The 23,290-nt window shown below is 29.3% G+C and overlaps 5 protein-coding genes across 7 annotated transcripts in view; 2 read left to right on the forward strand and 3 right to left on the reverse strand.

Annotated features, from left to right (window-relative positions):
• LOC132909354 (uncharacterized) overlaps positions 1 to 1,126 on the reverse strand; it is a 38,704-nt gene extending 37,578 nt beyond the window's left edge. For both annotated transcript variants that reach the window (XM_060964137.1, XM_060964140.1), the window contains exon 1: positions 845 to 1,126. The gene's annotated coding sequence lies outside the window, so the exon portion shown is untranslated. The remainder of the gene's footprint in view (positions 1 to 844) is intronic.
• A 1,165-nt stretch (positions 1,127 to 2,291) lies between these two features.
• LOC132909366 (beta-catenin-like protein 1) lies at positions 2,292 to 5,410 on the reverse strand. Its single transcript, XM_060964165.1, has 10 exons — positions 5,049 to 5,410; positions 4,832 to 4,961; positions 4,325 to 4,704; positions 3,915 to 4,246; positions 3,619 to 3,842; positions 3,314 to 3,496; positions 3,096 to 3,243; positions 2,857 to 3,023; positions 2,613 to 2,796; positions 2,292 to 2,547 (listed from the first exon to the last, which is right to left on the reverse strand). Exons 2-10 carry the CDS (start codon positions 4,859 to 4,861, stop codon positions 2,459 to 2,461), a joined length of 1,737 nt encoding a protein of 578 aa, XP_060820148.1. The 5' UTR covers positions 4,862 to 4,961; positions 5,049 to 5,410; the 3' UTR covers positions 2,292 to 2,458.
• Positions 5,411 to 5,971: 561 nt separating this feature from the next.
• Positions 5,972 to 7,276, forward strand: LOC132909383 (Golgi SNAP receptor complex member 2). Its single transcript, XM_060964186.1, has 2 exons — positions 5,972 to 6,303; positions 6,469 to 7,276. The coding sequence occupies exons 1-2, from the start codon at positions 6,164 to 6,166 to the stop codon at positions 6,965 to 6,967; spliced, it is 639 nt and encodes a 212-aa protein (XP_060820169.1). The 5' UTR covers positions 5,972 to 6,163; the 3' UTR covers positions 6,968 to 7,276.
• A 411-nt stretch (positions 7,277 to 7,687) lies between these two features.
• LOC132909352 (uncharacterized) lies at positions 7,688 to 14,494 on the forward strand. Its single transcript, XM_060964136.1, has 8 exons — positions 7,688 to 7,765; positions 9,184 to 9,436; positions 9,539 to 10,422; positions 10,494 to 11,256; positions 11,328 to 11,715; positions 11,788 to 11,930; positions 12,017 to 12,168; positions 12,230 to 14,494. Exons 2-8 carry the CDS (start codon positions 9,359 to 9,361, stop codon positions 14,445 to 14,447), a joined length of 4,626 nt encoding a protein of 1,541 aa, XP_060820119.1. The 5' UTR covers positions 7,688 to 7,765; positions 9,184 to 9,358; the 3' UTR covers positions 14,448 to 14,494.
• Positions 14,495 to 14,567: 73 nt separating this feature from the next.
• On the reverse strand, positions 14,568 to 22,381 carry LOC132909368 (REST corepressor 3). Of its 2 annotated transcripts, XM_060964169.1 has the most exons (10): positions 22,122 to 22,381; positions 21,524 to 21,592; positions 21,329 to 21,403; positions 21,041 to 21,255; positions 20,777 to 20,959; positions 19,975 to 20,085; positions 19,374 to 19,462; positions 18,881 to 19,055; positions 18,444 to 18,758; positions 14,568 to 18,378 (listed from the first exon to the last, which is right to left on the reverse strand). In XM_060964169.1, the coding sequence occupies exons 1-10, from the start codon at positions 22,222 to 22,224 to the stop codon at positions 18,295 to 18,297; spliced, it is 1,419 nt and encodes a 472-aa protein (XP_060820152.1). In that variant the 5' UTR covers positions 22,225 to 22,381; the 3' UTR covers positions 14,568 to 18,294. The 2 variants fall into 2 exon arrangements, with proteins under 2 accessions (XP_060820152.1, XP_060820153.1); XM_060964170.1 differs by lacking the exon at positions 19,975 to 20,085.
• Positions 22,382 to 23,290: the final 909 nt, after the last annotated feature.

Genomic DNA, 23,290 nt, shown 5'->3' on the forward strand with positions numbered 1-23,290 from the left:
GACTATCGGCCGAATTACAGACAATCCAGACTGCAACGATTAGAATCGCGCAAATAAGCTTCACAGATAAATCTGAAACGATCCAATTTTAGAACACAGTTTAACAACTCGCCGGAATGCTAATCCACACTATCAAATACACGGATGGAATTATAAAATTATCTGCGTGATCACCGTCATTCGATATCGTTTTCTTCTATTCTTTTTTTTTTCCTTCACTTCTTTATGGCGAGCGAAACGAAAACTTCGTTTTCAACCATGCTACAGAAACTACATACTACGAATTTTAACGACACCGTAAAAAGCGTTTATTTTAGGAATGCGATGCGAGGAACAAGTTAGCACCAGAGATGAGTGTATGATAATGTTGTTCGATGGAATATTAACATGGTTCAATCGACTGTCTGGTTGATTGCGTCGTAAAATCTCATAATACCGAAGCTTAATTTATAATATACCGGATGATAGCTAATTATAAATATGCGACGATTTTATAAATGGCACTAGTCGTTAATGCTAATTTCTATGAACTTTTTTTTGATATGTATGCTAGGTAAAAGAATACGCATATACGTATACGGTCAACAAGAAAATGTAAAGATGAAGTAAACTGTACATACTTATGCCATGATGAACGGTGTGTAGCAATATTTTCTAAACATCGAGTGTCATATAAATATTGAAAAACCATTCATAAAATAATTTTGAATTTCTAAATCACAATACGTGTTCGTAAATATGCTGGTACACGCACGTACGCACGCTCCGATCCAGAGCACGATACCAATCAATAACATGCACGAATTAATAGTAAAACAAGGGATGAAATTGACAGGTGACATACCGTGGTTGTTTCTTCAGAAGAATTGACACTTTCTCGTAACAGTTTTCTTCAAATTCAGTCGGTCGTAATTGCAACACAAATGGGTGCACAAAATTTACCACTCGCATCACGCACGGACATCGTTTTTCCTCGGCATGTCTGCGACAAGTGTCTTCAACTTTATGCGGTGAATTGTAAAACGTGAAAATTAAGAACAGCGAAAACACCGCGAACCGGCTTACACAACCAACAACCGCACCTCTGAAGCTTGCAACAGCAAACTGGCCTGTCTCGTGCAGCAAACTTTCATGTTAGGGCGCAGCACGCGCTCCGATTGGTAGAGAGCTGGGCGGCTAAACCAATCGCGATCGATCGTTCACCGAACATTGACCCCCTCCTTCCCACTTATACATATCATAACACATATCTATTTGGCAGCACGTTCGAAACAGACAGCTAGAATACCATGTGTGAACACTGTAGATTCTGAACATGTGATTGATAGTAAACGTTAAATTCGATTAATTAAACGTCTCTTTTCAGTCTTAATAGGTGCATGTACGACTATAATTGATATAGAACTCAGAAGACACGGTACTACGATTAAGCGTACCAATTGAAAGCGCATGCGTCCACGTGGGTCACCATGGTTACGGTGAGTCCGAGAGAAAACGCGCGCATTCTTTTTTTATTACATTTAATTATAAATTTCACGAAATAAATGTTAAATTTTATCATAAATATGGGCTTGCCACAGAGTGTCAAGTACGAAGTACAATTACGTGATAGATATATGTATCATTTGTAGTTGTGATGTTCGTATTGTATACACCGGGTTATTGACCCGTCATTTTTAATTTTGTGAAATTTAAGTAAAATATTGTACTTACTTGACAAATGATGAACTCGAAATAGGAAAAGTATTTCTGACAATGAAATACGTCGTCACGATCGTTGAATCGATGAAAGTATTTCACACAGCCACTGTCAACAATGAATTTTTCGTAAAAACCAAATTTTTTTCTACGATAGCAGCTCCTCCATAAACAGCCCGATAATAGAATTTCGCCGTAGTAATTTTGAAAGTTATAAACGGTATCTTCTGATTCGTATGGATGGACAACATCGATTAAACTTGGGATTATCTTGCTCAAAACTGACATGATACAAACAATAACGACTTGTGATCACTGCTTTATTTTCACCCATTTTATTAACGTGCATCTATGATATCGTTACGAAATATTTCATCAATGGGTGAAAAAATTCTTCGGAGAACTAAAATCAATTATAAATTTTGAGTACAAAGCTTTACGCGCTATCGTACAACATAGTATTATCAATCATGTTGCTTAATATGAATTAAAACAATAAATTTATCGATTAATCGTCATATAATTTGATATAGCGCTTGCTTCACAACTTACTTGTACACAAAATAAAACTGCGATAAAATATATGACACTCGTTTAATTTTTTACAAACGCTTCTTTTAATCTTTGCATATAAAAATGAATATTTCTAATAATATATTTTACACATGTAATATATATCCATAGGGTTGCTACTTCTGGAAAAAATTTACAAAAAGGCAAAAAGCTTAAAGTTTTTAACTCTTTCATTAAAAAGTATACATCAAAATTTATCGATTAATTGCAATATATGTTGTTGCTCTGCTTCTCTCCATTCCGAATCTCCAGCATCACCAAGATTTCCCGCGTATTCTAAACAAAATAATTAAATTAAAAGCAAATAAAATAGTACTGAAATATTATAATAAAAAACATACCTCGCATGATATGCCTTATAGTCTTTAAAGATGCTCTTCTTTGAGCTAAAATTCGCGTTACTCGTTGCTTAACTGCTGGTGGACAACCGGTACACGCCTCTAATAATACATAATCTACTAATTGTAAAATAAACAATCCACCATCTAATCTTCTCAGGTACGATTCTTCTTCATCTTCATCTTCCTATATCATTGAATATATTATCAAATAAAATATCTTCAAAATTTATATCTTTTTACTAACCTTTGTATTTTTTTCAACTTCCTCCACTTTTTCAAGATATTTGAAATGGAGCTCCATCAATCGATCCACTTTCTCGTAATCATTTTCCGTAAATTTGCTCAACAATCTTTGACGTTGTTGGCCTTTGCAATTCCTCAGCATACTTGCTATAATTGATACTACATGTTCTACAACAATAATTATTCGTGAAAATATCGTAGACAAACGTAATTAGGGAAAATCTCTCATGGTTTAGTTACCTTCGTGTTCTTCCGCTGTAAGCATTCTCTTCCGATTTTTTGTTGGTGTTTTCATGAATAAAGGAAATATTGTTCTCAATCCGAGAATATCAACAAATTTACTACAATTATCTTTTCCATCTGGGCCATTCATTGCATGATCTAATACCTAGAATATAACATTGTTGTTTATCGATATTAAGAAACAAATTCAATATAAATTTTGACCTGCTACTTACTTTAAGAGAACCATTCCTAGACATTTTTTTTTCTCGCAACATTAAATTCATAAGTTGCAGTCCTTCTCCCCTTAAAAACCTATCTCTGTTTACAGTTGCCATTAAACTTGAACACAATACATTGAATAAATTTTCCATCATTTCTTGCTCCTCAGCTGTTTGAGGATCGTGTCTTTTGTAATACTAAAATTAATGGAAATTATTTTAAAAGCACATAAAAATGTATGAAAAGTATAAAAATAAGTAAAATATAAAAAAAGAATACAAAAAATATATAGAAAAAGGGAAAATATAAATAATATTACCGCTAATTGTTGTAATAACACATCAATTCCATCAAGTTCACCAAGAAGTAACCTATTCTCTGGTGTGTTTTGCAAAAGAATAGATAAAAGTTCACTAGCATAAAGCTTATTAGCATCAAATGGTGTTTTTGCTTTGATTCTCCTTAGGAGCCATTGCATTAATCCTTGTTTCCCTGCATCTCCACACAGTTCTGGCCTAAACTCTAAAAGATTCTCAAAAATAGCTGAAAAAAATGTACCGTAATATTTACTTTAATTTCAAAGTACAGTATTCACCAACTTAAAATAATAATTACCTAAAGTATTATAAACTCCATCACTTTCTTCCTTTACTGATTCATCCAGTCTCTCTAAGTTTTGTACAAGAAGAGCACAAACTTGTTGTTCTAATAAAGCATCAATCAATGTATCAGCACCTTCTTGGCTTTCATGTAAAATATCTACATCTGTTAATTCTTGCAAAAGGTCCACTACACCAACTGCTATATCTGTATTCTCATGAGATAATAATTCAAGCAGTGAAGGTACAGCACCTAATTCCACCATTAAAGGATATAGATCTGGATTTGTTGCAACGACATGAAGTTCTTGAAGAGTTTCATGCAGTTCTACTTCTGATTCCATAAATCTATTAAATTTTAAAATATAATTTCAATCTTATATTTTAAGTTTGGTCTTTCATGCATAATGTTAGAAAATGATATACTTTTCTGGTTGATCAGGGAATTTTACTCTCATTTCTTGGTTCCTAAGAGCTCTTTTTTCAAATAGAAGAACCATTCTCTTTAGTGTTGCTTCATCTAACGCCTCTATTTCTGGAGCCTCAGTTTCTACGTATTTTAAAATATCTTGCTTTTCTTTCTCTGTCAGCTGTGGTTCAACAACATCATTTGCTGGTGAAGGTAAAGCAGCTCTGATAGGTGTAGGAGGTTCATTGCTTCTAACTGGAGTCACTTCGATTTCTCTCTGTTGCCTTTGACGTGCATGATATGGAGTTTTAATTACTCTTTTAGGTTTCTTAGCATTTTCCCACTCATCTTCATCATCTTCTTCTCCTGCTATTGGTCGTTTTGGTGTATTTGGTGGCTATACGAAATGAATACAGAATAGCAAATAAAAATAACTTGTATGTACTGTGTGTACTTAGGTTAACATCAAAATTTTAGATAATACAAATTTCCGTATCATAAATAATACTGTTTTACAAACGTACTTTGTACGATAATAATTCACCGATATCCATTTGTAAGAGCGATAGATTTCCTTTTAGAAGGTATTACATGCGACAAACACAATTTGGTTGTCACTCTCAACCAATATATATCATGGTCATAAGTAACTCACTGTAAATTAAAAAAAGTTGTGTAAACTCTATTATGCAATAAAAATTACACATCCAATAGATTAATTAATCTTTTAATTATATTTACCAACATAAATTTCATTGACTTACAAAAATGTCTTATATACGATTTAAACCTAAAGATGTCAGTAGTTTCCGTTTCATTCAAGCAGACAAGAATTGTTTTATTTTTGATTTAAAAAAAAAGAAAATTTTATAGTTATTTCATGACTTCATAAATTAAAAAGTCACCATGAGCGGGTTTATTTTTTAAAGATTTTTATTGTATAATCATTTCTTGTGTGGGTGTCTATAATGGTGATATCTACCATGTCTTTTATTCTCCCTAGTGTCGCACTATATGAATCTGCCATAGAATAAAGATAACGTGTGCGAGTCATATGTTACCGTGTAGGTAGATGTGATATAGGAATAGAAAGAGAATGCTGCATAGAGGGCCTGTCTGTGCTTGTATAATGAGGCACGCACATTGACGCCACTCGTCAACCGGTTTTACACTTTCATATTTACTGTACGACATACGAAGTACCAATGTGCATGCTTTTTTATGCAAGGGCATAAAGGCATCTATGCAGCATTCTCTTTCTATTCATATATTTTTTTTCAGCTCACTCACACATTCTATCATTATATCTCTATTCTATGGAGTCTGTTTTTTTCTTAATGATGTACTTTCTTGTTACTAATTCGATTCTATTTTATATGTCCATGATACCTGCTTCCGCATTCATCACGTTGATTGGCGTTGTTATATTATAGCGCGTGGCTATTCTGCATTTTATATTTTTTCTGTTTTTTTGCTTAATGGTTTCCTGTTGGAAAGTATATGTTAATTCTGTATTCTATTATCAATTTTATCAATGATTTGTATAGTATTAGCATGGTTTCCAGGGTTCGCTCCTTTATTTATATGTGCAATGTATCTTAACAATGAGTTTTCTCTTTGGCCTGTCTCATAGTTGGCCCTCTTCATTTATTTGCTTTTTGAAGTTTGATTTGTTATCTTTATTCTATCTAAAAGTTATTGGAAGTTATTCTCTAATAGATTTTGATAACCACTGTTACAGATATCCCATTTGATGATCTGACAGTGACAGTAGTATTTCTACGTACACGTCATAACTTTCGCACACGGTCGGATACGAGTTGTCGAAATACGAATGGAACTATTTATTATTAAGTATGGAAACTCTATATCATCAAACAAACAAATTGGTCCAAGAAACACAACATCTTTTCTCACAACTTGAGAAAAAAACGCCTAACCTGGATGTGAAAGAAATAGAAAATAACATAGAATCAAAAATAAACCTCATCAACAGGTAGTTATTTAAAACAACTTTTATTTTTTTATGTAAGTACTTATGCAAAGAAGTCATACATCTATACAGAATTCAGAGATACATTTATTTTGCTTGTATGTATAAATGTATTTTATAAAAATATTATGAAATAATAATATACAATTTCATGCTCTTACATTTTAGTAATTGCGAGAAATTAGATGTATTATGCCGTAAAGGCCCTATATCTCAAAGACAGAATGCTAAAATGCGCGTGGATCAACTGAAATATGACAGCCGTCATCTCACAGCTGCTTTAAATTCATGGCGCAACAAAATGATTAGAAAGCAAAGAGAAGAAGCTGAAAGGGAAGCATTGCTGTCTAGGACATTTACCACAAATGATCATGTTGATATTATGATAGATCATAATGTACAACACAATCATAGTTTAAGAAATGCAGTTAGTGGTATGGATGATCTCCTTCAAAGTGGTAGTAGTATTTTGGATAGTTTGAGATCACAAAGAATAACTTTAAAAGGGGCTCATAGGAAATTAATAGACATTGGTAATACATTAGGACTTTCACAAACCACAATGAGACTAATAGAACAGAGAGCAAGACAGGATGGATTTGTCCTAGTTGGTGGAATGTTGTTCACATGCCTTGTTATAGTTTTAGTTATAATTTATCTTACATAGAAAATATTATCTTTTACTTTTTAAATACATAGGATGATGCAATTAACACTATTAATTATTGAAATATTTTAAACAGGAAATTGTTTTTGGCATTGTATAAAGAAATTTGGCATGTTTTTACTACTATAAGAGATATATAATATATTTGAATTAATAATGTTGAATGCTTCATCCTTCACATATTAAGTTGAATGTTGCATTGTGAACTTGAAATTTGTAATTGTTACTTATTAAATATTAATATACATGTATTTGTATGTGAGTACACAATAAAATAAGAATGACAGAGCTATATGTTAACAATATAAATATGGCAATTTAATTCATTCCAGTATCAATGTCGTTAATAGATTTCTAAATTTTTTATTGATAGTGTATTACCACTTTTATACGAATTTAGCTAGAAATAAATCTCATTCCTAAAGAAATCACAAATTAATATATGGATATTGGCAACACTGATTTCATTTCCATTTAGTAAGTAAGTACATGTGGGAATATTAAATATGGATACCCATGTGCTTTTCTATTTGTAAAATAATTGGATTAAAATTCCATTTTTATCCTAACTTAGATGATAAAGTAATATTTTTCGACTGTACACATTAAGAATAATAAATTATGCTTGCAAGGACTCTTAATTTGTGTTGAATATTCATACTGTTTTACAATAAATTAAAAAAATAAGGATTATATGTACTGTAATTTAAAAAGCGAATGTAAATTCGATACAACAAAATTTTATATAATCTTGTGTTGTAATATTCCATGGTTTATCTTAAGGAAACTAATAAACAGGTTAGTTTCTATTTTCCTCTATTAGCATAAAAATAAAGTAATCATCATTTATATGAAGGTAAAATACATAAAAAATACAAATTTCAATTTACTTGTTTTATTTATGTATATATGCCTTTATAATATTAAAAACTTTATAAATTATTTAATAAAATGGAATTTATTGTCCTGAGTAACCTATAACACAGATGATATTCAATATAATAAATTAAAAAATTAGATCACTAAATTATATCTCCGAAAGTCATTTTTAAATTAAAAAATAAAAAAGTTCAATTTTTCCTTATGATTTTTGGTGTATAAATTACGCTACAGTGCTATAAGATTATGTAATCATTTTGTTTTATTTTAAGGTTCTTATTTTTAATTTCTGTAAAAATAAGTATTTGTAACACATCTTGAATTTGTAAGTGAAAATTTATTCAATTCCGAAAAGGTTTCAGTTCCACAATATATAATATAGGTAAGTGCAAATTAATTCTTTTGAGTTGGAACATTATAATTTCTTTTTTACTAAAAAATGCATAAAAATTTATTTAATAAGTTTGTAAAGCTAAAAGAAAGGAATGCATATTAATTTAAAAAAGGAAAGCATAAATGTGTAATATATAATTGGTAATACAAAGATTATTTTAGGATGTCTTTTCCAAGTAAAGAAGATCGTGCAAAATGTTGGAATCATAGAGATGAATATTGGAAGTGTCTTGATGATGGTAAAACAGAAACAGAGTGTAAAAAATTTAGAGATCAATATGAAAAGTTTTGTCCTGCACTATGGGTAAATTTTGTACTTTATTATAATAATTGAAGAATTGTAATATTAAGTTTTTCACTTATTAAGTAACTACAATAAGTAACAGTAAAGGAAATAATTTTCCTATGTGTAATGCCTGTCTCTCTTTCATTAAATTTTCATGTTTATCATTTTTTACTAGGTAAAACACTTTGATCGTAAACGAGAGTACTTGAAATTCAAAGAGCAGCTAGAACAAGGGGGGTATGTTCCTGAAGAACAAAATGCAACATAAAATATAAAACTAATTTAGCAATTGTAATTTATAATTTATTACATTTGAACTAATAGCTATTAGATTGTTTCCAAATTAAGTTTTCTTATTTTTATTACTTATAATAAAACAGATGCAAGTAACAATATTGTGTTCTTATATTGTATGATGATCCTTAATCCATTATATTAAAAGCAGATAATATTTTCTTTCTCAATTATTTTATACATGGAGGCTAATTTTATGGCTGCTGGATGATATGCTTATTTACATTTAAACCAATAATTTATTATTTTTTAATTTTTAAACGTTTTTTTATGGTTTTGCAGGCATTAATTATGTTTTCTATTAATTTTTTTATGCTTAAAAAACAAAATTTTAAAGAATGTCATTATTACATATTAATTGCAGGACATGCGGCCTTGATGGAGACAAAACAGACAAATCTGATGCAACTGCACAAACTTCAAAAGCAGTTTTTAATTTTCAAACAACAAATACAAACACGTATGACTAGGGTACAAAAATATATATAATATACATAATTATTAAATTGAATCTTCTGTTACTAAATTACAATAACAAAATGTGTACAAAAAATATGGAATTGAATTATGTAATCAAAGAGTTACAAACATGTGCAGAAGACACTGCTATTTTCAGAGTTAGTATTTTATGATTCTATTAATCTACAATTTCATTTAAAATGATTAATGTCTATTATATTACTTTACATAAACAAAGAATTTTGTTGTTGTCTTTTTAGAAACTGATAAACTTTGCTTCATCATACAAAGAATCCTGGAATGATGAACATTTAAAACAATGGCAACCAGTTTATATACATATTATAGGAGCTTTTGCTTCGAATACAGAAATAAAAAGAGAGAGAACCTTGTTGGCTTCCCATACATTTTTTGCTTTACTGTCAATGCAATCTAATTTAGTATTTCTAAAAGAAACTTTTACAAATCTTTTGAGCTCTAAACATAATGAAGTATACATCTTCAATAAAAAGTATAATACCGTTGAATCCGGATTATTTAAACTGATTTGCGCTTATGGGTATTTACAAGTAAATTGCAGTAAAATATATTCTAATGATATTTGTTTTCTCATTTTCGATGTTATATTCGAGCATTGTGTAAGATATACTAAACATTCTTATTTTGCATACAAAATATTATATATGTGGTTGCAACGAACCATAAACACAACTTTTTGGAGTACATATTCGGAAGTAGAACAGAGACTTGAATCAATTATCTTTTCAAATTGGTGTAATGCTATCAATGACATAAGTAAGCAAAATTCAGCACTTATTTTTAACATGTACCTGAAAATCATGGAAAACAAATATAATGGATATTTGGAGTATTTGTTTAAGCATTGTGTCAATACAATTTCTTGGCAGAACGAATTAAAATATGATATACTTGCGGAAATTTGCGAAGTTTTGGACGAAATCAAAATTATTACATCTCGTGACTTTTTATTTTCTTTATGTACTAGCTTAACAAAATATTATTTGCGTTCTGCTGGTACAAAAGTTTATCTTGCTATTGTAAAAAAATTAAGCGAAAATGAATGGAAAGAAGCCTTTGGACATATAATGAACTACCTCTTTCACCATTGGGAATCATCAGACAAGTAAGTTAAACTACCAAACTTTTACAAATAATAGAAAATTCGAGTGTCAAAATATGGATATTTAATTTCAGTGAAAATCATAATGCTCTTCAGTTACTCTACAAACATTGGCTTGAACCAGTTGTTAAAAAATACAGAAATCTTTTACCTTATTTATGGAATTTAATCACAGATATAAGAGAACATTTTTTACGTTCACATCTCCAAAAATTGGCTTGTGAAATGCACATTGATCTTCCACAACAAGCAGGGATAGAATGTTATATAAATCACAATAAAGAAATCATAAGATTGAATGGATTTGCCATAAATTGTTATCAAATAACTAGATTATACAATGAAAATAGAGATCAGTTTTTTACAATACAACATTTTTTATGGTACAATGCAAATAGTACAACAGTGTACATGAGAGATGGGATTGTCAAATATTTTAAAATATTTTATACTAACGTTCTAAAAATGTGTGATAATAATTCAAACAGTATACAAGATGTGTATTATATTACACATTGGTTGCATGAATTCTTTTTGGATTGTTTTGAAATTGGTTCTTGTTATCAAAGAAAAATTCTAGGCTTAAATTTATATAAAACCATACTTTCATTTACCAATGGCTTTGTCACAAATAAGTCCAATGTCGAAAATGTTTTGTGCATTTCATTGCTGGAAAAACATTTAATAATAACTGGAAACTGGAAATTCACAAACAGAAGAAGTTTATTTATCTTATTAAGACTTGTACTAGATTCTGCACTTGATGTCAAGCAATTAGCTGCTTCTATTATTCTTAATTATTTCAATAAAGATATTTTGTCTCATGTAGAAAAGCAGGTAAGAAATTATTCATCTTTCTCTTGACAGTTGGTTTTTCATTTAAAAAAAAAAGGACATTATTGATTTAGATATTATTTCACACGGCATTGAAAAATTGTAATTCTTCTAAATTCTATGAAATTGAAAGTGGTGCAGCTCTTATGTCAATTTTAGTAAAATGGTTGCCTTTGAATATTTTACAAGATCATATGGATTATAGTGATCAGTTGAAATATTCGGATTTCTTGTTTAATGAAGCTACGAATCAGTTAATACAAATGAAAGAAGATGTACTAAAGGCAATTGTTCAAAATAAACCATTTTATGGCGCGATGACTGCTTTATTAAATATTGCTTTTCAAAATGGTCAAGAAAGTTCTAATATATCTTCAGAATTTATTGAAAAGATATTGTATCTATTGGAAGATGCTACAGATTTTTTTCTATATATATTTTCTTCAAAATCCAAAAATACAGGTACATTTTATTCAATTTCATTGAAGTCTAAAATATGTCTTGCCATAGATGAAATTGTAACTTAATTTGTAGAATATTCATCGTCGTTCGCAGAAATGGGATTAGCGATTAACGAAGCTATTAAAAATAGTAAGATAGACAACATCAATTTCGATGATTTAAGTTTAACTCCTGCACATCAGGTACTCATCTCTTGCATTTGGATGTCTTTAAAGGTAAAAGTTTTAACCTTTATCGTTTAATTTTAATAAATATATCTCTGTAAACAAAAGTAAGATAATAAAGCATATTTTCTATGTAGGTCTCCTGTGAAATAGCTTGTGAAATAGGTACATTAATGTATTCCGACGATACAGTTAAACGTTCCGCAAATGTTATCATTACTGTATTACTCAGATGTAGACACAAAGGTGTAGTGGAAGCAGCTGGTACAGCAATTGGAAAATTAACGAGGTATAATTCATATTGATAGGATAATAGGAAAATTAAATATTTAGCGATTATGTCATTTCAGATGTTTGTGCAAAGAAGCTAAGTATTCTAATTTGCCAAAAACACATATATTGCGTATATTAGAAAATAATTCTATGGATTCTTTAAACATTACCAGAAGAGGTGCTGGATTATCAATTATGTTTCATAGAATTGTCGTTAGCGATAATCGACGAGATAGACCTCTCTTGCATTTTGCAGTACAAAAATTATTAGACCTGTTGGACGATGTTTCTGATGAGAATTTGAAGAGCATAGAATTTCAACACGATTCTCCATGGGCAAGACGTTTATATTTTCTACGGGCTTTAGTAGCTGATAAAGAAATAAATGCACAGTTAACTCCATACATGGAAAGAATTTCACTAACTTGTTTTAAATATTTGGAATCAGAAATATGGACTATCAGAAACGCAAGTCTACAATTATTTGGTTCGATAGTTCCAAGATTAATAGGCCAAAGTTATGGGGATACTTTAGATTTTGGAAATGGTTATTCCATTAATCATTTTGTTACACATTATCCACTACTTGCAGACTATGCCATGAAAGAATTACATAGGTTTTCATTTACCTTTACAAGGTTCTCTACTGCTCTATATTTACATTCGAATATTGTTCATATTCTTATACTCCTTTCGAAATTTTCATGTAGTGCTTGCAACTTAATTGATTATTCCTCGCAAAAATATGTATCAAAAGTAAAATATTTACTTTATATGCTGATTGGAAATCCTATTTTCTATGTTAGATTCTTAGCTGCAAAAGCATATGCAGCATTAACAGACTTTTTACAAATTCAACTCGAGCTTCAGAAATTAAAATGCGATATTTCTTCGTGCCAGAGTGTTAATTTAATCCATGGTTATTTCTTAACTATGAAATTTCTCAAAGAAAAATTATCCGTTGAAATTGAAAGTATAAATATGTGTTCGGATGTTAAGCGATACGCTGATCGTGGATTAGAAAAATCTCCAGAATGGCTGAGATTTCGAAAAATATTACGAATTTGGAGTAATATGTCGAAAGGAGAATGTAGCTCACAAATATGTTACATGATTGAAATGCTATTTTTACAACTAAAAGAATTTATTTCCGATGAGATATCTAAGGAAGACATATTTATTTTTAACGGAAACAGATTTTTACTTTCTTCCGAGAAAATAAAACCAGGATTTTTCCAATTTGTAGACCTTTCTACAAAGTTATATGCTAACTATATAAACCGTACTAATAACGTTAATATTGATATTTTGCATAAAATTTTGTACTCCCCTTGTATCGATCAAAGTATTTCTTTCTTAAATCACGTGTCACATAGTATCCCAATTTTGAAAATTGTACTCAAACGTGTATTGTTGAATGAATACGGATGTAATGAACTACTTTTAAATGCAATGATAAATTACATTTTGAAAACTTTGAAGCATTGGCCGCTATTAGATATAAATGAATTAGATATTACGAAAATAGTAGAAATTTCGTTTATTGAAAAATTAGAAACTGTAAGATATTCTAATTTATGGAGTTTAAAATGCATATTAATAATCTTTTCTCGAAACGAGGCAATGATAGACGAAGTACTGTCCCATACACTCAAATTAAGTGTTCATGAAGAAGAACACATGAGACGAATCGCAGTTGAACTTATGCAATTCTTAGTTCATCGATTTGCAGAATTAACAAGCAAAACTAAATTAAGTATTTTACATTGCTGTTTAATTCTGCTGAAAGATGAAATTGCAGAGATACGCGAAATTATTGCGGAAAATTTAAGGGCGCATGTTCTACAGACAATTAATACTGAATATAATGCTTTAGGGCATGCTGAACTTATATATCAAAGACTATTATCCGAAGTAATGCTCGAAAAATTAAATTTTCCTACGGATAACGATATGAATCTATTTTTCGTAAAATTGTTCACACACAGTATTAAGTATTTTGATAGCAACACGGCTATTGAAAATCCTTTCTACCATGATGATAATCCTTTTTATAGAGAAGAGTCGAAGTTTCTAAATCTTTGTTTCTATTACATGAAACGAAAGGAGCACAGCCATGATAACTACTCTACAAAAGATAGTATGATAGAATGCGATAATGAAATTCATGAATCGAAATATCAACTGCAACGAGAATGTTATTTCGATGATATGAATTTAGAAACTATTTTAAATACTAAGTATGTAAATTATTTATTAATGAAACAAAAAATTGTAATACAGAATTATAGCTAATAATAATATATAATGTACAATTTTAATGAATAAACGATAAGCAATAACGGAGTACTCTTTATAACTAGATACTTATAATTTTTTTATTAAGGTGTCTCGAAATAAATGCTTTTTAACCTATCAAAGTACACAAGAAATATTTAATATGTAGTTCTGAATAAATACATCTGTACATTTTACGGACATATGAATGTTTATACATTCACGAAGCTTGTAACTTTATATTTACATTATGCTACATTAATTGCCTTAAAATATTAGAAAATTTTGAACGATCATAGAATATATGTATATTACATACTATGTAATTTTCATCCTTTAATATGTCTCATTGTTCATACTTTACCGTATCTACAATTAACACCCTTACGCACCCTTATCAAATATAATAAATTTATCGTAATATTGTTCAAAATACATAATATTTCTAATCGTTAAACGAAAATTTTGTTGTCCGTGCAAGTTAAAAGTATTGTATAACGTCAATGTGCTTCATGAATTATCAGAACCTTACGCAACATTCTAATAATTAGCAATATATATATATATAAAATTACAAAAATTCAATTTCAAAAGTATATCTGGACATCAAGCAAGTTCATTCGTTTGAAACATCTTTTATTTGCTGACAGCCCATCATTATTTGTTTAAATGCATTCGTAATTAAAGAAGTATTGAAGAAAGAAGTTCCTTTAGAAGGAAAAGAAAACATCCACATAGCAAAATATTTGAATGTGACTTCCTTCTTCAATCTTAAACTATGAAAGCTTATATTTAATAATATATTTGAACACTGCGCCATGCTTTCGTGTGTGAAAGAATTGCATGTACTAAAAATATAAAAACGATCAAAACATAACAAATTATTTTTCATTGAACATTTTTGAAAGTTAACCTTTTCTTACTTGTTATACAAGTAAAATCAAATGCTTTTCTATGTAGGTACTATTCATTAAAAGTTTTAATATTTTACAATCATTACATTATGCTTGAATATTGTATTTAAAAAAGGACAGAAGATTTCAAATAATTTTCTATTTACTTCTAATCGTACTATGTACTTTTTCATTTGAGTTTTGCGAACAATTTGACGAGATAGTCTTTGTCGGCTATTTCATCCGCCTTCATGATATGTCGCTAACGATTACAGTAAATTTCTTTGGTGATCATTTCTATTTACATCCATGTTATATAATAATTTCTACGGTGTACCTAATCTCATAATCATTTTCAAGAATACCATCTTTTATTAAAGAAATCGTGCACACATGCTTGCGAGTGTTTTTTTTTATTAACCGTTTGAGTCCTAAGCAGCGTGATCGCGCTGATTAGATTTTATGTCGAAAAGTCCCAGTACATTTGAACATTACGGATGACTGACGGTACTTTGTATTTCATTGTTATCTTCTCAATAATTTTTATTGAGCAAAACTTGAAATATTTATAAACTAATAGTATGCATATATAATAATATAGATGTATTTCATAAAAATAAAAAATATAACGAGCGCTATGCGCTGCTTGTTTCTCTTCGCAATCGATTAAGACAAGCGCTATCACGCTGTTCGGGATTTTTTGATCCTGTTTTTTCAGAGACCCCTGAGACTCAACCGATTAACATTAAGTAGTAGACTCTACCCTAGACAAACATTAAACTAACGATCTTATTGCTATTGCTATTAATAGTAAATGTGGATGTACACATGAAACTATAAGCAAAGTTACAGGTATATGATGTTTAAATGTTCTTTCGCAAAACAGTAAAAAATCATTGGAAGTAAGTTTATCTTGAAAATGATGTCTAATAATAATTATTTCTTTCGAAATAAATTTATATCTTTTACAATTATTATTAAATCCTAGAAAATTGACGACATAATTTCTTCTAAGATAGAATTGTGTATACGGATTAATATACATACACTTATTTGTTCGAATATCTAACATTACACAAGCATTTCAGGAAATTTATAAAAAACATCTTTTTTTGTATAAAGATTTTGTCGAATTAAAATTATTCAATATAATTTTTTATTATACAAGTAAAATACTCCCATTTTACAGGAGTACAAAATGTTGTGCTTTTAAATATAGAAGCACAGTCAATTTGAAATACGGGCAATTTTAGTATACACATAATTTTGCATAATACAATAGGAATATGAGGAACCATTGTTTTTTTCTTCTTGTTTTTTATACACATGGATTGAGTATGCAGCAGCAAGCCATAAAAATATATTCTTTTCAATTTGATATATTCGATTTTCAATCTCTCAAGTTTGTTATTCTATAAAACTAATAAAAAAATTTCTATTGTGATGTATTTTAATAAAATATTAAATTTTTTTTGTTAAAATGTGAATGAAATTGTATTATTTCCTTGAGCATTATTCTTTTAATAATATATCATTCAACGCGATCATTGATTTCATTTTTAAGTAAAATAACTTGGCAATGATTGCATTAAATTTTTGCTAGTACCTTCACAAATGATGTGAGTCATAATATACGTGCGAATGGTGTGAACAGCATGATATTGTTACAGTTTCAAGTATTTATAATCAATTATATGAAAAATTTAAAAGTTGGAAGAATTTCTCTTCCTCTCCAAATTTTTATTTACTTTAATAAAGAATGGAAGATTGTCTAATTCTCGCTAAATTTCAATGTTATACTTTGGATACATATTATATAAACAGGAAGCAGTGGGAAAAGAAGAGAAATATCTTCTCAATTTTTAAAGTTGAATTTTTTTTAATTTTACTGTTCTTTCCTTCATTTTCATACGCCCAAAACTGCATAGGCACAAGATAAGAATTCTTTTCCGATTTATGTAATTACGAAATAATCACGAAAGCTGTTTGAGAACATTTTACATAAATGAAATATAAATAAGTGATTGCTCTCTATATTTTTTTCTTATCTATATATTCTTTTTACTCTAAGTTTCGTAACATATATCATGTAAATTTCTTATAAACACTTCATAAAAAATTAAATTTACAGACCATAGGTCAACATAAAGTGCATGCAAAACTAGAAATTAATACAAACACAGCTTCATTGTAGCGACAAATCATTAGAATAATATCTAGTTAATATTTGAGCATAGATAAAAAATCGTTGAAGACCGCTGATTATCCGCATATGAAATCGAAGTTACTGAACCATACCTGACTTTCTGAACGTTGTAAACTATAGCATTTTTTCAATATTTTTACAATTGTATCAATCTTTCATTCATTTATTAATGTTTGAATCTTTCTTCATTAAAAATGAATAATTTTGTTTTTTAAATTACTTTCATTTAAAATGGGACTTTGATATCCCTTATGTATATCTACAAATATTATATGCTACACAATACAGTTGATTTATTTGAAAGAAACTTATTATGCATCCATGATTACATACAATGGATGTTGCAGACATACTTATTATTAGCACTTGGATGTATTCATCTTTAATCTAATTTATCTATGCTTAGAATTATGTATTAGATGTCTTTAATAGAATTACATTTCTTCCATATTGCTTAATAAAATCCATATTAGATATAAGCAAAACTGTAGCTTAGCTAAATAAATTCACATATTTTTGTTCCTATTAATTTATTCCTATTCCTTTCTGTGAATTATTGATTCACGCATAAGTTCAATGAAAACTGTTGATTGTATTTGATGTTTCTAATGCAGTATTGCATTAGTATTGCATAACGTAGTAAAATTAAAAATAAAAATTGCGAACTGAATTATGAACAAATACCTTTTACAGAATATTATCGATTATCAACGTGCCTGTGATTATTCTTTTCACGTTTGCCAGTATTCAAAAGTATAGTCATTTGTTATTTAGCAGTTTGTCCAAGACCTACAGATGATTTCGTCTTTTGAGATGACTCTGCTGTTTCATTAGGCTGATCCACATCCATCTGAAACATTAATATCCAATAATATCTATTAATAATATAAGCAGAATAAGTTGTAAATATTTTACCTTTTCTTCCTTTTCATCATCAATTAATATCGGACCGTTTTCAGCTTCATATTCTTTCAAGACAGCATCTAAATTATACCTTCGTCGATAATTTACAAAGAATGATCGCAAATGAGCTTCTGTTTTAGTTCCAATTACATCAGCAATCGCAGAAAAATCTTTTCCATATTTCCGGACACCTTGAACGGCCAAGAGCAATTCGTCATTTGTCCAACGAGCATTTATACGACTGGATACTTCCGGTGGTCGTAAATCATCAATACCATCAGTTGTTTTACGTTTCAATGCGCTTACTTGCTGTTTGTTTGATTGTATCTGTGTATTAAAATAAAAAATTTTATTCAGCTAACTCAGATTTTAATCGAACAATAAATTATATCAATTTTCCATATAAAAATGTATCCACACGTTTCATATTATTTTATTGTGAAACGTACTTGGCGTTTTAGGCTAACAATTTCGGTGTCAATCGCTTGTAAGCTGTTGTTTGCTTGATTGGGTTGACCAGCCAATGCTGCTAAATCATCGTGATTAACAACGAGACCGCGAGGTGGTTTTCTTTTATTTGTTCGACCTGGCATGGAACTTAATGGTCTTGCTACACCAGTTCGCCTAAATCATTTAAATAAATTTGTAATGTATACTTCTAATATTTTCTTATCAGTGATATATCTGATCTACAATTACTTTATTCTTGGAACTTCCTTTAAAATTAACTAACATAAATAAGAATGCTCATGCATTCTTATGAAAGTATATTTTAAAAAGTTTTGTGATACATGTATTATTACTTTACTCATTAAATATATAAAATTAATTTCCTATAATTCTTTAATTCATGATGAAATATGTGCATGAACATTCTAATTTTAAGAAAAGTTCTAATAGTTTCTCAATTATTGAAATTTTATTTAACTTGCGCTCACTGACCTCCAGTGCAGATAGCAGCTGTGACACGCATGTCCTTTCGGCGTCGCACGAACACTATGACAAGCAACGCCACAGTTGCTACACGAGCCCTACAACACATAATACCCTTTTAGAATATATTCTGACAATCCCCCCACCCTTTCCATCCGTTAATATTTATCTAACATGTAACTAAACTAATCTCTAGAAATTTTTTATTACGAAAGGATGAAATATATACATGAGAATATTTAAAATTCTATCTAGAAACGTTAATTCGGCCCGCCATAAAAAATTAGAAGCTCCGAACTTTTTATAGTTTTATTATTTTAATCAAACTTTTTAGTAATAAAAAGCCAATAATTTGTTTCGAATTAATAAGTTCATGAGATATTTAGATCTTCCTTGTATTAGATAATTTTTGGGCTTCAACATTTTTTCCTCAGTAAGGTTTCAGCCTATCAATTCTACTATGTAGATTACTTTCGCAAAATTTTGTTCTTTTTGATAAAAAAAAAAAAAGTGTAGGGCAGAGAAATAATAAATACGGGATGGTAAAAATAATAGCAAAATATAATAAGCATACTATGCTATGCAACAGGGTAAGGTTTAGGCTGAGTACCTGAACCTGAGGGGCGTTTTCCGAGTCGGATGGGGCTTTGGCGTCAGTGCCTTGGCTTCCTGGCACAGCTTGGTTCTTTCCACGACGTATTCCGCGGTGGATCGTCCATTTCTAGAACGTTCCACATTTACGTTCATACACGATGCAACGATAATTTAACTAGCTTTAGTCTTGTATTACTGATGTTATGTAGATTTTTTTAATAGTTCAGAAAATTATTAAGATACGAAAAATAGAAGTTTAACATTAATGTATCTAAGTTGTATTTTTATTATATTATATTAGTTTATTCCATATTCGTCTCTTGACTCATAGTTCTGATAATTTTTACCAATTGTAGATCAGTGTTTTTATCATTTTCGTATTATTCACCGCATGGAATACGTTACCGTGTGGATACATTTTTTAAACGCATATTACTGCATAGTAGATATGTACGATTTTGAGCCAGTGCCATGGCATTAAAATGCAGCAAAAGGAGAACACTACCACACGCAATAGCACAAACGTTAATTTACTTAACATAACTTGAAAAAAAAAAAAAAAAGCAAAATTAAAATGGAAACAAAAAGCTTGAACTTTGTTTGTAAAAAAAGTTAACAAGCAACGAAAATAAATTTGTTATTCTAATTAATAAAACACAATTTTATATTTGTAATTACTAAAATATTTAAAAACTGATATTTTATGATAGTTTATAATATGAAATATTATTTTAGATAGAAAGAGAGAGAGAAAATTTTTTCTTTTTCATGGATATCAAGTGCATGCATTTGTTAAATATCTGAAAAGTATGTCTTACTTTTTCTTCTGATTCACTGTCTGTATTGGAACCTAATTCACTCCCATTTTCACTACCATTTTCTCCTTCTTTCCCACCACTCGTTAGTTTCCTAGCTTGTCTATCCATTAGTGATGTTCTAGTCCGTGTCTTTTTCCAGCTATAATAATATTTAACAAGGCTGGCAATAGATTTATCTGGTAACTGTAAATATAAGACAAAAAAATTAATAATTATTTATATAATTGTTGTATTTTTTAATTTTTAATTCAGGAAAGATTCTACCATTTGGCGAATTCGATGGAAGCTTTTCCCATGAAACTGAAATGCTTGTTCAAAAAGAACTTTGTCCTCTACTGTCCATTCATCAGGGAATGGTGTAAAATTAGCTAAATCTAGTACAGCACGCTCTAAATTATGTTTGTGCCAAAATAACATCCCTAATGCTTGTTCTCCATTATAGCCATACTTTTCCTTTGCTAATATGATATATTCATCCACTATAAAGAAAAAAGAAATTTGTATGATATATGTATTATAAACAATCAAGTAAATAAAACAGTTAATATTTACATTTTTGATCAGGTATATCAGTAGTAGGAGACCATACCAATAATGCTCTATCAGGACACTGATCTAATCGTCGTTCTAAAATATAAAATCTATAATTATGAAAGTAAGAATATGAACTTGAAAGAAACTTTTTTTTAAATTATAATGTATATGTAAAAAGAACCTGAAATTAATAATTCTGTTTAAATAACATACCACTGACTGGAACAAATTCTGGAACAATAACTTGATAATCCCTTCCAACACGGATTTTCTCTGCTGGAACTTAGAGAAATTATAATTTTTTTAAAATGTAAAAATTTCAAATTAATGGAAAAATATAAGTAAACTTATTGTATAGTTTATTAAGACATGAAGTTCCAAAAATGTTTTTTTTTTATTTATATTTTATTAATACATATACAATAATATCTACAAATTATTTTAATATACAATTACATATATAAAGACTCAATTATACTTCATTTAGTTCAATTAAAAAAAATAATATATTATTACAACGATATATAGAAATGAAAGTTCAATAATACCGAAAAAGTGAATTAAAATTGTTTCATAGAGATATTCATAGGAATTGGCTGAAAATGGGAGAAGCTTAAAAAGAGGAAAAGTGGGGCGCGCTGTTTGAAGATCCTTACGGATTTTCGCGTTCGATCAATATAAAAGTATGCAAACTTCCAAAGGAGAATATATTCTTAAAGTTATTGCATATTTATGATATATTGATTGAAATAAGTCTTAAGAAGATCACACTAATTATAGTACTAATTGAAGTGCAATATGAAATTAGTACCTCCGTCTTCCTCGCTCGAGGATTCCGTCTGTCCATTAGGGCTGGGGCCCCTCGACCTGCGCCCATTTCTAACATTTTCTGAGTTTCTCTCCGCCAGAACCATCCTCCAACTTTTCTTCGATTTACTTTGTATCAAATTATTACCCTAGCAAAGAGATTTTTGTACGGAAAATCAGCAAAACCTGCGATGCAGGCGATAGCTTGAAACTACACCGTGTTCGGTAGAGTTCGACTCACGCTTCGTGCGACCGTAGCGAAAGTAAAATGGCTGCTTATTGAAAGTGATCCGATTGGTCAACGATTTACTAAGTAAAGATGGCAACGTATATTTTCGATGTATTTCGAAATGAATCGTATTTAAAAAAAAAAACGAATATTTACAATAATTTCTTTATAATTATGATACAAGTATTTTCAATTGAACTTATACATAACTTAAACAAAACAATTTTATTTATATATGCAAAAATAATAAAACATTCGATTCTTAAGCATTTACATTACTTATATATAAAAATACATAACGTTTTGAATCAATTTAGAAAAATTCGTTTATTTCCACAAAATGAACAATTATAATTGTAAAATATTGTTATATTGTACAAAATATATCAGTATCATTATTTTATCAAATTATGAATGAAGACATATATATCAATTTTAATAATCTATTCTATAACTATATTTGGAATACGCCAGCTAAAACCCTAAACAAATGATATTGATGGCAATAAACAAATGACTCGAAGTTATATAATTCGAGAAAGCATGAATTTGAAAACTATTTCAACCCAATTGTATTGCAATACACATTTGATATTTGATGCTATATATTTCATCTTTGCAACAAATCATATTCTTATTTTATGATGTAGATGGATGTATGAAAAATTATAAATAAATACATATAAAGAGGAAGGAATTACGATTAAATTACAATTTGGTTTAAGTTATATCACAATCAGCAAATTATAGCATAGAAGCAGATTGAAATAACGAGACATCGATATACTTTATACATTGATGATGTCACGAGGTATAGTGGCACGAATTATGTCTGAGAATTTTTCGTAGGCTACATCAATTTTTGTAACAAATTCGCCAAATTGTAAATAATAGCTTACGATAATAGTAAATGTAACGTATATTAAGGACGAATACAGAAAGTA

Source organism: Bombus pascuorum, chromosome 7 (assembly GCF_905332965.1).
Source record: "Bombus pascuorum chromosome 7, iyBomPasc1.1, whole genome shotgun sequence".
NCBI lineage: Eukaryota > Metazoa > Arthropoda > Insecta > Hymenoptera > Apidae > Bombus > Bombus pascuorum.